General features: G+C 43.5%; 1 protein-coding gene and 1 long non-coding RNA gene across 8 annotated transcripts in view; one reads left to right on the forward strand and one right to left on the reverse strand.

Moving 5' to 3' along the window:
• LOC307225326 overlaps positions 1–15,909 on the reverse strand; it is a 325,653-nt gene that overhangs the window by 37,853 nt on the left and 271,891 nt on the right. The window lies entirely within an intron of this gene.
• The window catches only part of TASOR2 (transcription activation suppressor family member 2), a 67,406-nt gene that overhangs the window by 16,143 nt on the left and 35,354 nt on the right, over positions 1–15,909 (forward strand). For 3 of the 7 annotated variants that reach the window (XM_079992097.1, XM_079992096.1, XM_079992102.1), the window contains 5 exons: positions 6,947–7,036; positions 14,063–14,188; positions 14,298–14,317; positions 14,433–14,532; positions 15,635–15,735. In XM_079992097.1, coding sequence (XP_079848223.1) covers positions 14,163–14,188; positions 14,298–14,317; positions 14,433–14,532; positions 15,635–15,735 — 247 coding nt within the window. In that variant the 5' untranslated portion in view covers positions 6,947–7,036; positions 14,063–14,162. Of the gene's footprint in view, positions 1–6,946; positions 7,037–10,039; positions 10,064–11,420; positions 11,558–14,062; positions 14,189–14,297; positions 14,318–14,432; positions 14,533–15,634; positions 15,736–15,909 lie in introns of those variants that run through there. The other 4 variants (XM_079992101.1, XM_079992098.1, XM_079992100.1 and 1 more) reach the window with 4 other exon arrangements.

The following is a 15,909-nucleotide window of genomic DNA, read 5'->3' on the forward strand; positions in this document are numbered from 1 at the left end:
GACCGCCTCCCCCTCTCCAGCCGTGATTAAACCAACCACCGTTGTATCATCTGCAAACTTAATAATCTCATTACTGGGGTATTTTGTTCAGACTTAAAAGATAGGGATCATTGGTCCTTGCAACCACCGATAAAAACTTCACCACTGCTAATGTTCTGGGGTTTGTCCGGTCTTCCAATAGGAACCTGACATAGTGAGCCTCTGATTTTCCTGGGAAAGGTATCAGCAAGGGTAATATCAGTTCAGCCCTGGCTCGCTCGTATTTCGCACAGTGCAGCCAAATATGTTTTATGGAATCGATGTCTTGAGCACACGAGCAAAGTCTGTCCTGGCAAGGAACTCCTCTCAACCTGCCATCCAACACTGCAGAAGGAAAGACATTTAGTCTGGCTTTGGTGAAAAACCTTCGATAATTTGGTACTGTCAGGTTTTTAATGTAAGGTGTTAACTTAAAGACATGCCCATATTGTACTCCTACTGCCAGCGGACTACAAACTGTGTGTGATGGAGATCGCGAGTCACTGTGTGCATTATCCCATAATCTTTGCTTTAATGTCTTTAGGGTGCCTTCATAACCCAGGTAATAAAGTTGGGGGGGGTGTGTGTGACAGACCAATAGAGGTGGCTTTTCTAGCCATGGTTTTCTGCCATTTGCTGACAAACTCCTCATCGGTCAGGTGTTGCTACAAACCCTTCCCTAGATCAAACACCGAAATCCTGAGCCAATGTTTTAGGGCAGAACACCATGCTTTAGTTGAAATTGGGCATTCACCAGCTTCTAACAGAAGTACGGAGTTGGGGACACAGTTGGGTACCTGCAGCAGAGATCGTAGAAATTTTGCCTGAAAGCCATCTAGCTTAGGCAGGTCCCCATTCCGTCAGACATTTGCAGCGTACAGGAGTTGGGAAACATATATATACATATATATATATTTGCAAAGTAAGGAGCTACTAGTAAACATTGAATTTAAGCTTAAAAATCCTGAGATGGTTGCTTTAAAAAGCACATTGTGCTGCCTAAAATTAATATGCTTCTGTCTCTGGTACGGAGCTTGCGTGGTTGCTGGAACACAATAGTTTCACTTTTATTTCTGCTTAAATCAGTTTCACTTTTCACTGAAATCAACGGCTGCCGTATAGAAGCACCAAACACATTTCCCTCCCGTTTGTTAACACTGAATGTTTTTTTGGCTGTGGTTTTTCTTTTGTGTAAAACCTGAATACAGTGTGCCGCTTTCAGTCCAGCCCTCTGACAACGCTCGTGGCACATAGCTGTCAACTTTTCCCTTTTCTTGCAAGGAATCCTATTCGGAATAAGGAAATTTCCCTTTAAAAAAGGAAGCGTTGACAGCTCTGTCGTGGCATTTCACACTGGTTTTTCTCTCCTTCCTTTCAAATCTGCAAAGGGCAGAGAGATAAATTGATAATCCCAAAGCATATAAACTGATCATCATTTTGGAATTTAAATTAATTTAATTTGGAGTCACTTTTAGCTCAAGTTTTTTGTCCTCCTTGATAATGCACTTGTGGTTTTTAAAGAGTCAGGGGCGAGGAGGAAGGTTGCTAAGTTCGCTGATGATACTAAAATATAAAAACAAAATTAATAATGTGTGCAGACAGTATCGGCAACTGGCCTGCTATCAGGGCACTCAGTATTTTAATGCTGGCTCTAAATGTGTGTTATTGTATTTGTAAACTATTGCTTTTATCTAATGTGTTGGCATTTTAAAATGATGTTTATAAAATACTACCAGCCGCCTTGAATCCCAACTTTGGCAGAAAGGTGGGATAGGAAAACACTGAATGAACGAATAAATCAATTTCTGTATTTTTCATGTGGAACATACTAAAGGTTTGTTTAAGGTTAGTTGCAGATTCATGAAGGATTGTCCTATATGCATTAAAATGGCCAGAAAAATCTCTGATGTCAAAAGCAAGTTGACCTAATTCGCCACACCTTCAAAACGTATATATTTGTAAAATCAGCAGTTTACAAAACATGTATTGCAAAGTGAAATTATATATTACTAAAATGCACGTCAAGTTTAGATGTCTGGGAAGGCTTGCCTGAGCATAAAACATGCCAAAAGCAGTATAGTGAAGTTGAATACCCTTAATATCAAGTGGCCGGGAGTTCCAAAGTTCAGGCACTACCACACTGAAGGAGCGATTCCTTGCAAGTGTGGAACAGACATTGTGTGGCGCTTTCACTTCCTGCTTTTTGTTACTCTTTCGCTCTCCCAAGAAATCCTGCGGCAGAGTCCTTCCTGGACAATAGCGCCTTTGACTTGAACTTTTCTTTTTTGAAATGCTTCCCCACTTCCTGCTTGCAGAAAATTAGTATATCGGAGAACTGGGTCTTTGAAGATATTAACTCCCAGATCTGCAAACAAGGGCTTTCTGTTTTTTCCAAACTGAAGTCTAAATTTATAACGCCCCGGAAGCACGGCTGTGTGATAAGTTAATATACCGGTGAACCAAAGGTGGAGATTTAACAGCTTCCCAGGGGGTAGCTCAGCTGAACATACTTTGCCGATAATTTGCAGGCATGTGTTTCCAACTTTGTGCTCTCCCGATAAGAAATAAATGATGATAAACCCTCCCACAAATCAGCAAGCTATTTCGGATTCACCGGTACCCTCCCACTTAGAGCTCAGCTAATTACGCAGAGCCTGCTAACGACCCAGGAGGAACCTCCCACGGCTATATAATCAGAGAGGGAAGGTAAACGAAGAACTGGAAATGTCTTCTTCCTTCCCCCACCAGTGGGGGGAAAAAAGGGGGGAAGAGTTTTTGTTTTTATTTCCTGGTGGCGTTCATGTGGTTAAAGGTAAAGGGACCCCTGACCATTAGGTCCAGTTGTGGCCGACTCTGGGGTTGCGGCGCTCATCTCGCCTTATTGGCCGAGGGAGCCGGCGTACAGCTTCTGGGTCGTGTGGCCAGCAAGACCAAGCCACTTCTGGCGAACCGGAGCAGCGCACGGAAATGCCGTTTACCTTCCCGCCGGAGCGGTACGTATTTATCTACTTGCACTGGTGTGCTTTCGAACTGCTAGGTTGGCAGGAGCAGGGACTGAGCAATGGGAGCTCACCCCGTCACGGGGATTTGAACCGCCGACCTTCTGATCGGCAAGCCCTAGGCTCTGTGGTTTAACCCACAGCGCCATCCGCGTACCTGTTTATGTGGTTGGTTCCACCTAAATAGCTTTCCTCCATATTAAAAAGGAAGGGTGCATTTTTAATTTAAAGAAGACAATCTTTTTGCTTGCTTGCACTCCCTCCCACCCACCCACCCACCCAGAGATTGGTGGGATGAGGGCATTTGGGTACCCCCCCACTTCTGTTGCGATGGGCGATGGAGGGGAGAAGATTTAGCTGGCTGCCTTATGCTGAAATGGGAGGTTGGGTACTGTGTGCGAATGATGGGGAGGGCGTTTTTCAGTAAGCAGTGCAAGCAAATGTGTGTCTACTCACAAGCAGGCCCTACTGGATTCAATGGGCCTTACTCTTAGGATTGTAGAAGTTTAGTTTTTGTTTTTTGAACAATGGACAATTCAACTCTTTATTGATATGTGTGCAAGTAACTGAGAGAATAAACACACCTTCTCCTATACATTTCTGCCTCCATGTGGCCCCAAACAAGTTTAACCTTTTGGGGTGGAAAATAAGAACTTATATCTGAGTCATACATTCAGGCTGTCCTTCAGGCCCTTTTGATAAATGAGATAATACTCACACTTGACAATATTATGAATTTAGTTTCTAACCCTTGAGATACCATACAAGTAAATTTGTGCAGTTATATAGATGGATGCAAAATACGTTCTGATATTTTGAAAGGGAAACATTCCTATTTAATATGAAGTTGAGATAAATTATGGCCAAGAAGTACAAATCACGAAGTACAAACCAGTTCATATTACAATGATTACTCAAAAATAATGCCTTCAGAATCTGATTTAACTTGAGTTTTGGGGTAATAGTAAAATAAACTCGGTAAAAGTTAGAATTATAGGGGGGAGTAAAAGTTTAGTTGAACTCAGTGGGGTTTATGCGTGCAGAGGCAACTTGGCTAGTAAATCACTTAAACTTCTCATAAATTGGTTGAAAGTGTATTAAATAGTATACTATATGGAAGCTTATTTAATTTTACTAAGTCTACCACTTAACCCACCTCCTGGAAGCCTGGCAAGGGCCTTTGCCACCCACCACAGATAGATATTGTGATATATCGAGAGATCCAGCTGGTGATATATTGTGACGTTGCAAGCCAGATATTGCACAACCCTATCAGGAGGGGACTGTACTGTGTAATTTTCCTCAACATGCAGCTGTTCTTCCATAGGGAAGAACAGGCTTTCTCGTGAAATTATTCCCTCGTTCGTCATTGCCACCCGCAGCCGTGGCCCTTGGCATTACCTCTCCCTGTGACTCACAACTTTTTATAGGGTTCTTCCTGTGCTTTGCTTTGTTAATAATGCTTTTAAGAGCCAGGGTGCGCTCCTACCAGTGGCCGCACCTCGGGGCATGGGGCTCTCTGGTCCTTTAGCAACCCCACGCTTTGACCCTCAAGATGCTCACAGCCCCCAATGGCAGCCCCATCTGCCCCAGTTTTGTTGTGCTGGCGTCGCATCACTACGGCTACCTAAAGTCTGTTGGGCAGGATTCGACCAAGTGCTGCTACTAGCACAAGGGCTTCTGGCTGGGCAGAGGAACTCCCCACCACAAGATACCCCCCACAAAGCAGTTATGGGGTGCTCCCAAACCTCTGGAAGAGTTTGGGGAAGGGCAGAAGGGTGTGTAAGGAAAGGGAGGGGAGTTTTGTTGCCCAAGTAGTACGATAGTGTCGGAGACAACCTGTAGCAACTCAGGAACTTGGCCCCAGGATGTAAATATATATATATATAATCCCGTTGTCCTTAGGTGTCTCCCCCAGATTCCTAATTGCCAAAGGGCCTTGGTCTTTTTGTGGTCTTAAAATTGCCAGGGAAAACCATTATTATATTTATTACCATATTTATTTTCATCCCGCCTTTTCACTAGGCCAGGACTCAAGGCGGTTTTTGCAAAAAAACACCATTGCACACAAAATAAAGGTAAAGGTAAAAGGTGCAGTGGGTGCAGAATGTCGCGGCGAGGCTCCTACGGGGTCCTTGCCACGGGATCACATTCATCCAGTGCTTTACCAACTGCACTGCCTCCCGGTGGAGTACAGGGTCAAGTTTAAAGTTCTGGTTCTGACCTTTAAAGCCCTATGCGGCCTAGGACCCACGTACCTACGGAACCGCCTCTCCTGGTATGCCCCGCGGAGGACCTTAAGGTCCACAAATGACAACATTTTCGAGGTCACAAGGTGGTTAGATTGGTCTCAACTAGGGTCAGGGCCTTTTCAGTACTGGCCCCTACTTGGTGGAACGCTCTGTCCCAAGAGACTAGGGCCCTGCGGGACTTGACATCTTTCCGCAGGGCATGCAAGACAGAGCTGTTCCGCCTGGCCTTTGGTTTGGACTCAGTCTGACCCTTATGTTTCCCTCCCCTTATGGTTTTGATTTATGGGCTACTTTTAAAATGAGGCTGCATTTAAATTCCATTTTAACCTGTATTTTAAATTCGTCGTCTCCCCCCCCCCCCCATTGTGTTTTAACTGTAATTTTACTGTTGTTAGCTGCCCTGAGCAGGGCCCTGGCCAGGGAGGGTGGGGTATAAATAAAATTTATTATTATATTATTAAAGGTACCCCTGACTGTTAGGTCCAGTTGCGGACGACTCTGGGGTTGCGCGCACACTCGCTCTATAGGTCGAGGGAGCTGGCGTTTGTCCGCAGACAGCTTCTGGGTCATGTGGCCAGCATGACTAAGCCGCTTCTGGCGAACCAGAGTAGCGCACGGAAGCGCCATTTACCTTCCCGCCAGAGCGGTGCCTATTTATCTACTTGCACTTGACGTGCTTTCGAACTGCTAGGTTGGCAGGAGCAGGGACCGAGTGACGGGAGCTCACCCCATCGCGGGGATTCGAACTACTGACCTTCCGATCGGCAAGCCCTAGGCTCTGTGGTTTACACCGCAGCGCCACCCGCAGACAAAATATAGAAGGCTAAAAACATGCAACATGTAACAGTTAAAAAGCAATAAAGCTGTAATAGAATTAAAGCCATGGAAAATCCAATCTATTAGGATTGCCTAATAGCTCAGTTGGTAAAGCTTGAGGCTTGTGATCTCAGGGCTGTGTGTTCGAACCCCACGTTGGGCAAAATATTCCGGCATTGCAGGGGGTTGGACTAGATGACCCTTGTGGTCCCTTCCAGCTCTGTGATACCCTCTGTGAAGATATAGATCTGCACAGTGCTATTTTGAAAGCCTCGTGGTGGCCTGTGTCTAAATGGCCTAGGTGGGGAGTTCAGGATCCAGCTGATTAGCTGGATCTAGGATGCCGCCCCCCCTCCCCATTCCTGACTCAAGGTAACATGGTAAATTCTTAGACGGAATATATTTTTAGATCTAAAAGGATCCTGCGAATCTGTAGGATCACAGACTGCGCTGTTAGGCACACAGTCCTCCGTTCTGAGGACCTGAAGTTTGTAGTCCTCAACGCTGGTGAAAATTAGGCTTGAAATGCATAGGCTGTGTTTGTAGCAATCGCAGAAGTCAAAGAAGGGCTAAATAAGCGGCCCGCTAGTGATCTGCATTTCTCTTTTTCTTTCCTCATGTGTTGCCAAACCAGAATCAGTTGTGCAAAATGGCAGACTAAGTTACTGGGCGTGCAAGGGGAGGAAATCATGCGTCAGTTTGCAGCGTTTATGCAGGCTGTAGAATTTCCTGGTAATGCCTAGTTGAGAGGCTTGCTTCCTCTTTTCAAAGCTCTGCGTACACGCGGCCGTCTTAAGATCTGTCACCGCATGGGTGAAAAAACCGGGTGGATCTGATTCATTACCCTCTGTCTTAATGCAGGGCGAATTTTTCTCCAAACAAAAGAGCAGCTTTGCCAAGGCAGAACTTGAGGAGACCTGCGTTTTACTCCTTCTCTGATCCGAAACAGAGGTACAACTGAACGTTTGCTGAACTCCCAACAATCTCTTTCCCCTTTGCACGTGGCTCCTCTCTAGAGGAAACCTTTCGATCTCCGTCGCCCTTTTAGTTTCAGTTTGTGCTTGGTGCTGGGACTTTGATCGTTGCTGCAGCGCAGAAGGGAGGATTCATCCGGATTGAGAACAGGCCTTTGCTTAGCTCTCCGGCAGTGCCGGATTTACGTATAAGCTAAACAAGCTATAGCTTAGGGCCCAGAGTGGAACCCCCTCCCAAATTTCACTGTTAATATACTACTTCCTAATTGCATTTCAGTTCAACAATTACTTTGATAAAATACATATACAGTGGTACCTCAGGTTACATGCGCTTCAGGTTACAGACTCCGCTAACCCAGAAATAATACCTCGGGTTAAGAACTTTCCTTCAGGATGAGAACAGAAATCATGCAGCAGTGGCGCAGCAGCAGCGGGAGGCTCCATTAGCTAAAGTGGTGCTTCAGGTTAAGAACAGTTTCAAGTTAAGAACGGACCTCCGGAACGAATTAAGTTCTTAACCAGAGGTACCACTGTGCATATTTTGTTACGTGCAAATGGCTTTAGATACCTATTAGGTCCATAAATTACCATATAGCATAAAAGGTAAAGGGACTCCTGACCATTAGGTCCAGTCGTGATCGGCTCTGGGGTTGCGGCGCTCATCTCGCTTTACTGGCCAAGGGAGCTGGCGTACAGCTTCCGGGTCATGTGGCCAGCAGGACTGAGCCGCTTCTGGCGAACCAGAGCAGCGCACAGAAACGCCGTTTACCTTCCCGCTGGAGCGGTACCTATTTATCTATTTGCACTTTGACGTGCTTTCGAACTGCTGGGTTGGCAGGAGCAGGGACCGAGCAACGGGAGCTCACCCCGTTGTGGGGATTCAAACTGCCGACCTTCTGATCGGCAAGTCCTAGGCTCTGTGGTTTAAGCCGCAGCATCACCCGCTGGCTGAGGTTGATGGGAACTGTAGTTCCAAGGGCACCCAAGGCTGGTGCGGCAGGAGAAACATTTGAACAATTCAGTGCAGTTTCATATAGTATCAAGAACGGCTTGTTTGTGTCGATAAGGAGAGTTTGTTCCTTATTGATTAAAATAATAATAATAATAATTTATTATTTATACCCCAACCATCTGGCTGGGTTTCCCCAGCCACTCTGGGCGGCTTCCAGCAGGATATTAAAATGCAGTGATTCATCCAGTATTAAAAGCTTCCCTAAACAGGGCTGCGTTCAGATGTCTTCTAAAAGTCTGATAATTGTTTATTTCTTTGACATCTGAAGGGAGGGTGTTCCGCAGGGCGGGTGCCACCACCGAGAAGGCCCTCTGCCTGGTTCCCTGTAACTTGGCTTCTCGCAGGGAGGGAACCACCAGAAGGCCCTCGGAGCTGGACCTCAGCGTCCCGGCAGAATGATGGGGGTGGAAACCCTCCTTCAGGTATACTGGGCTGAGGCCGTTTAGGGCTTTCAATGTCAGCACCAACACTTGGAATTGTGCTCGGAAACGTACTGGGAGCCAATGTAGGTCTTTAAAGACTGGTGTTATGTGGTCTCAGCAGCCACTCCTATTCCCTAGTCCAGCTGCTGCATTCTGGATTAGTTGTAGTTTCTGGGTCACCTTCAAAGGTAGCCCCACATAGAGCGCATTGCAGTAGTCCAAGCGGGAGATAACTAGAGCATGCATCACTCTGGCGAGTCAGTCTGCGGGCAGATAGGGTCTCATCCTGCGTTCCAGGTGGAGCTGGCAGACAGCTGCCCTGGACACAGAATTGACCTGCGCCTCCATGGACAGCTGTGAGTCCAAAATGACTCCCAGGTTGCGCACCTGGTCCTGATTTATTCTTTATTTTTTCTGATAGACCGCCTAATTCAGCATATTCTGTCAGCTTTTGGATCCAATCTTGTATAGAGGGGATTTCGTTACTCTTCCATTTTGCCGCGATCAGAACTCTTGCTGCTGCCGTCGCATATAAAAAGATACCCTTCCTCTTTTGCGGAATATCCAAATCTGTTATTCCCGGGAGGTCGGCCTCTGGTTTTTTATTGAAAGAGATCTCTTTCATTAAAAAACCAGATCTGGTCAGTATAAATCAAAACAGGAATTTGTTTCAAAATGGGAGGTTTTCAAAGAATATTTGAAAAATAAATATAGTAGTTTCAATTCTGTCGCAGCATTCGAGGAACTTCAGCAATAGTTAAAAGGTAGATAAAAGAAATTAGATATATTAAGAAAAAAGTTTAATTATGATAAAAGTGTGTATTGGCAATAAGTAATATGAAATTGAAATATGGAATAGACGGGAGGTTGGGTCTTTAGTGTTAAGACCAATATATGTTTTATTGTTTGTTAAGAAAATTATGTGTCTTTGGTTATTCCTGTGTGTAATTTGGTATTTGTGTTTTGTTTTTTTGCTGTATCAATAAGAAAAAAGAAAGAAATAGATCTTCAGCATTTTTTTGCAGTTCTTCATGGATTTAGCATTTTTTTGCAGTTCTGCATGGATTCAGCATTTTTTTGCAGTTCTGCATGGATACTCTCCCTGAATACCTGCATTTTCCTACATATCCACCACATATGGTAGAAAGTTCCTGAGTTATCTCCGCATCTCCGACAATTATTTGACACATTTTTATACAAAAAAAAAATAAAATGAGGCCTTTAATCATAATAATTTTATTATTTCTTTCCTGAAGAGGGGAGGAGCCTGGCTGCCTTTAGGCTCCTCCTTCCCAGGAAACGCCTCTGCGGCTGACTGGCTGATTCGTGCATCAATCACCCTGTCAATCACTCGGACCTGTGGGTTGCTTTCTGCCGCCTGAGGCGACGCAAAACGCCTCACAGCCAAGCCGGCCCAGAGGAGGCTCTAAGTCTCTTTGCAGGCCCTCCTCACCCTCAGCCTGTCCATTATGGGCAGGGCTACTCGTGAGCAAGTCTCCCCCATTGGGTTTGCGATCAGGGGGAGAGGAATTGCCGCCCCATAGATCTGAGGGGCCGAAGGTTCTTGCAGGTGGGCCCCTCGCGCCCAACCGACAAGAATATTCTTTTTTTTATAATATTTTTTTTATTAGTTTTTTTTTTAACATATCATTTTCAACAGTAATTAAACCTACTTTGACATCTTATTCAAATTTTTGACTTCCATCAATCCTGTCTGGAAATTTTCCAATCTAATCTCTCATTTCTTATCTTCCCTATTACATTTCAAACCCATAACCAATATCTCTATCTTTTCCTACTTTGTAGCATGTCGTATATTTCTCCTTACAAAACTTCTAGCGTAATTTGTTGATTACAGTTGCTCTTCAAATAATTCATAGACTTCTTCCAATCTTCTGCAAATCTCTGGTCCCGCAGGGTTTCGAATCCTTCCTGCCATTTTGTCCAATTCTGCAGAGTCCGTTAATTTCATCCGCCGTTCTTCTTTCGTCGGAATTTCTTCTTGTTTCCATTTCTGGGCTAATAATACTCTTGCCGCAGTTGTTGCATATAAGAACAATTTAACATCTTGCCTATTAATGTCCTGACCTATAATACCAAGTCAAAATGTTTCTGGTTTTAAAAAAAATGTATATTTCAACATCTTTTCCATCTCGTTATATATCATTGCCCAGAAGGTCTACCGTAGATACAACATAAATGGTTCCCAATCTTTTTTGAAGTCTCTATTGTCTCTTAATCTTTCAGTTAGTCTTGCCATTTCAGCATAATCAATTAGTTTTCTTTTTTTTAAAAAAAATAAAAATAATATTTATTCAAAATTTTAAAGGTTACAAAAAGAAAAAAGAGAAAAAGGAAAAATAAAAAAGACAGAAAAAATACAATCAGTTAAAAAAAAGAACAAATCGAACCTTTACATAACTTTCTTTCCTTTACTTATTTCCTTGACCTCCTCACACCTCCCATTTTTGTATTCTAATTCAAATTGTTATTTCAGCAAATCCTTCCAACCTTGTTTTTATCTTAATAATTTATCTTAATATACTATAATTTTACGTTCTCTCTTTCATCAATTCATTTTTACTTAATCCTTTATGTCATTTCTGCCAAAACCACATAATTTTCTTTTTCCAACATCTTTCTGACAGTCCTTAATTTTACAGTATTTTTGAAGATAAGCTTTAATTTTTTTCCAATCTTCTTCCACCGACTCTTCTCCTTGGTCCCAAATTCTGCCAGTCATCTCAGCCACTTCCATGTATTCCATCACCTTCGTCTGCCATTCTTCCCGGGTGGGTCAATTAGTTTTCTTTCCATTCTTCATTAGCTGGTATCTTGTCACTTTTCCATTTTTGAGCCAACCGACAAGATTCCAGAAGGTTCTCTTGCCCAGGGATGGGCGGCAACCATCTTGGCCTCCCTCATGGCGTCCGGCTTCTCCGGGCCTCCGCCGCCCGTTTCCCTGAATTTCAGGGGAGTTAGCCAGGCGGCGCCGGAAATGCGCCGTTTCCGCCGCTGCCTGACGCCGGAAAGGCGAAGTAAAAGCTTCGCCGCGGCTTAAATGGTCTCCGCAACTCTCCTTTCCCACGTTTTTTTGAGGTTCATTCAGCCTTTACTAGGAGCAGGGTGGATAAAAAAAAACCAATGATTTAATTTAAAAAATAATAATTGGATTTTTTAAAAAATTAAATCAGATTTTTGAAATGAAACGTTTTCGGAGGGAAAACCTTTCTAAAGTTACTTTTTTATTTATACTTTTTTATTTAAGCTACAACTTGATTCCCTCCCCCTCTTTCTTTTTCTTTTTCCTTTCTCCTGTGATGAGGCTGCATTTTAATATTTTAATGTTTCAATATTTTAATGTTGTGTTTTAATCTTCTTTTTAAGTTGTATTCATTCAACTTGTTTTTATTATTGCTTCTTAGCCGCCCTGAGCCCGGCCTTGGCTGGGGAGGGCGGGGTATAAATAAAAATTATTATTATTATTATTAGTCCAAAGGCTACTCTACTTCCCCACGTTCTTGAGGTTCATTCAGCCTTTACTAGGAGCAGGGTGGATAAAAAAAATCAATGATTTAATTTTTTTAAAAAATTGATTTCTTAAAAATTTGAATCGGATTTTTAAAATGAAACGCTTTCAGAAGAAAAATCTTTCTAAATATACTTTTCTGTTTAAGTTACATTATAGTCCAAAGGCTATTCACGAGGAAATATGGATTTGTTTTAAGTTTTTCATGTGTGCTAAAACTCAGTCTAAGTTGGTAGGTTTTTTGCGGGGGAGGGGGGGAGATATTTAACCACATCAGTTAACAGACATGGATACATATGCTATAATGTTATTGCTTTAGTTAAATAGTTTAAATTGTTATTAAGGAAATAATTATTTTTCTCCTTCCAATCAAGTACAGCAGAAAAGTTGTCCAAATATAAACAGTTAACTTATTGAACCTCACAATAATTTCATAATTATCTGTCTATGTATTCCTAATAGCATAACCGAATCAGTAAATTTTGATATAACTGTAAAAACTACTCTGAAAATTTATTGTTCCAAAAAGGTAACCTTCCTCTGGTTGTAAATATTAAGATTATATCAGCAAGAATGAGTCTTTATGTAAAAAAAATGATTTAAATGAAGTCTTACTGACTAGTGATTTAAATCAAGTCTTACTGATTAGTGATTTAAATCGATTTGATTTAAATCAAATTCACCCTGACTAGGAGCCAAGCCATTTCGGGTGGGAGGCTCTGCCCTGTGGAACTCCCTGCCACTAGAAGTTCGGCAGGAATCGTCCCTGCCTCCTTTTAGACGTTTTCAGGCAGGCCTTTGCAATGCGGTTTTCTCCTTGCGAACCAGCATTTTTCGTACACCACCCCCGCTTTTTTTTTTTATAGAAATACAGTTTATAAATATGTAAAATGAGGCTAAGCTGTTGTGTTTTTGGACGTGTCCTAAAATTAAGGTGTACTAGAAGAGATAAACAAAAGTAAGGAGGTAAATTATTCTCCTCGGCAGAAGGTAGCAAATGACTCTGGCACAGGCCTGGAAAAAAGCCAGAAACACCAAAAAATAGAGGACTGGTTCAATGAAATCTGGCTAACCTTACAAATACAGTAGAACTTGGATTGAAAAGTTCAGCCTCTCTATTTCTGATGGGAATGAGAGAACGCAGAATGAAGTAAAATCTGGAAGAAATGCAAACGGAACAATTTTGGGGAAGTTATTTTATAGCTACATTGTTTGTTCTTAATTTCGTAAATTTACAATTTATACTTTTATCAGAGACTTACTTTCACAAATGAAATTGTTTTGCTGTACTTGGGACACACACACCTTGCAGGATCCTGCCAGAATTTGGGGATGGATTTTGGTGAGGTCTAATATATTGTGTGGGACGCGGGTGGCGCTGTGGGTAAAACCTCAGCGCCTAGGACTTGCCGATCGCATGGTTGGCGGTTCGAATCCCCGCGGCGGGGTGAGCTCCCGTCGTTCGGTCCCAGCTCCTGCCCACCTAGCAGTTCGAAAGCACCCCTAAGTGCAAGTAGATAAATAGGGACCGCTTTATAGCGGGAAGGTAAACGGCGTTTCCGTGTGCTGCGCTGGTGCAGGCTCGCCAGAGCAGCTTCGTCACGCTGGCCACGTGACCCGGAAGTGTCTCCGGACAGCGCTGGCCCCTGGCCTCTTAAGCGAGATGGGCGCACAACCCCAGAGTCGGTCATGACTGGCCCGTACGGGCAGGGGTACCTTTACCTGTTTAATATATTGTGAGCTGGGAAGTCTCCAATTTGAAAATTGGCATTATTATTATTATTATTTATTATATTTATAGCCCCACCCATCTGGTTTCCCCAGCCACTCTGGGAGGCTTCCAACAAAATATTAAAAATACCTTGGACTTGTGGGCCACAAGCAAGTCCTTGTATCTTCCCAGCTGCGAGGCCAGGATCGTAACTCTGGCCTACCTTGCTGGGTTGCTGTTCAGGTTTCTGAGATAAACGCCTATAACACATATTGGACACAAGGGAAGGCCGCCATTCTATATGATTTACTTTATCTTATTTTTTCCAGCATTACTTGTATGAATTTTCTGGTTGTGAAGCTGCTGAAGACCCTTGGCAGATCTGCCCCTATGTAACTGTTAAATCCTCAGCACTGTGAACTGCAGAGAATGTCGCCATCAAACCACAAGAGCTCGTAAGCACCTTTAAATAAATATACAAAAATAAGTCATTTGTTCTTTAATTCCCCCAGTGGTTTTAAAACAGCTTTTACCCTCCTTTCTTTCCCTTTTCCCTGTCTGCAGAGCTGAACGTAAGACAGAAGGTAAGAGCACTTTGTATCGGTTTGGTAAACATACTCATTTTTGACGGATTTTTCTCTTTTCGTATTGCAATTTTAATATCTCTCCCCCCCCCCACTTGGTTTTGGAAACGTTTAGCACTGTATTGTTCCTGGAAAGGTCAGCTCTTCATTCAGCAACAGCGACTGTGTGACATTGTTCTTCGTTCACCCTTTAGCGGCTCCATCCCAGCAGAGTTGTAAGTGAGATTATTCATTTCTCTTTGCTCTGATGTTTGTAGAGGAGTAGCAGGGAAAAGGAGATAGTGCATTCTTTTAAAAAAAAGATGTAATATTTACCATATTTTTCGCCCTATAGGACGCACTTTTCCCCCTCCAAAAATGAAGGGGAAATGTGTGTGCGTCCTATGGGGCGAATGCAGGCTTTCGTTGAAGCCTGGAGAGCGAGAGGGGTCGGTGCGCACCGACCCCTCTCGCTCTCCAGGCTTCAGGAGAGCCCCAGCACCAGCCCCACAAGGTCAGGGAACAGCGGGGAGGCGGAACGCCACCGTCCCGCTGTCTCCCGATGCGGTTTGGAGGCTGATGGCGGGGAGACGCGTGCTTCTCTCCGCCGCCAGCCCCACAAGCTCTGGGGACAGCTGGGAGGCGCAGCGCGTCTTCCCGCTGTCCACGGACCTGGTCTCCCTGCTGTCGGCCCCACAAGCGCCTGGGGGGGGGGGAATATATATTTTTTTTCTTTATTTCCCTCCCAAAAAAACTTGGTGCGTCCTATGGGCCGGTGCGTCCTATGGGGCAAAAAATACGGTATATACCACTTCCCTGGCCGTAAAGTTGAGTAGAAAGCAGTTTATAAAACTACAGAGTGTGTTTTTTAAAAAAACAAAAACAAAACAAACACTGGATGGCTTTTCCAGTTTCAAAACCAAAACATAGTAGCATCTGTGCTCGATAAAAATTACTCAAATATACTTTTTTACGTGGTGGGTGTTCTAACTTCTCTCTTTTGTGTGTGTGAGACAGTTGGAAGGCTTCTGATATTTTTTTAAAAAGAGACTTGACAGGTTGTTGACCTGTCTTCAGTTATGTTTTCTGGTAAGCCAAGTACTGTATTTACGCGAACCTAACGCACCGCTGAATCTAATTCGCCCCCTAATTTTCGTGACGTAATCTGGCCACAAAGGGTGCACATTACATTCGAATAAATGCGGTAATTCTTCTCTTACTACGCAGGGGTCTGAGTAACAGAGGGCTTCATCTGTGTTGCCATGTCTTAGGATTGTCACCGGACAGGAAAGTTTCCGGGCATTCCTTGAATCTATAACCCCCTTTTTCTTTTGCTAGGCCAGCCAGACTAGAGATCAGGTATGTTGTGGGCATATCTGAGCTGAGAAAAAAGTTGCCCGAAGCTGTATTTGGGGAAAACAATTACACAAATCATGAAGGTACCGTTTTAAAATTATGTAAGCTGTGCAAAGAATTATTTCCTTTCTTTATTAAAAGTGGCTAGTAGCTTCCTTTCAGGGGTCATGTTTGCTGTCTGTGTGAGATGGTTATTGCTTTCAAACTTCTTCTGGCACTTTCCTAATTTTTCCATAACTGATCCCCCCCCCCCAATC

The sequence above is a fragment of the Podarcis cretensis genome (genome assembly GCF_951804945.1).
Source record: "Podarcis cretensis genome assembly, chromosome: 10".
Lineage (NCBI taxonomy): Eukaryota > Metazoa > Chordata > Lepidosauria > Squamata > Lacertidae > Podarcis > Podarcis cretensis.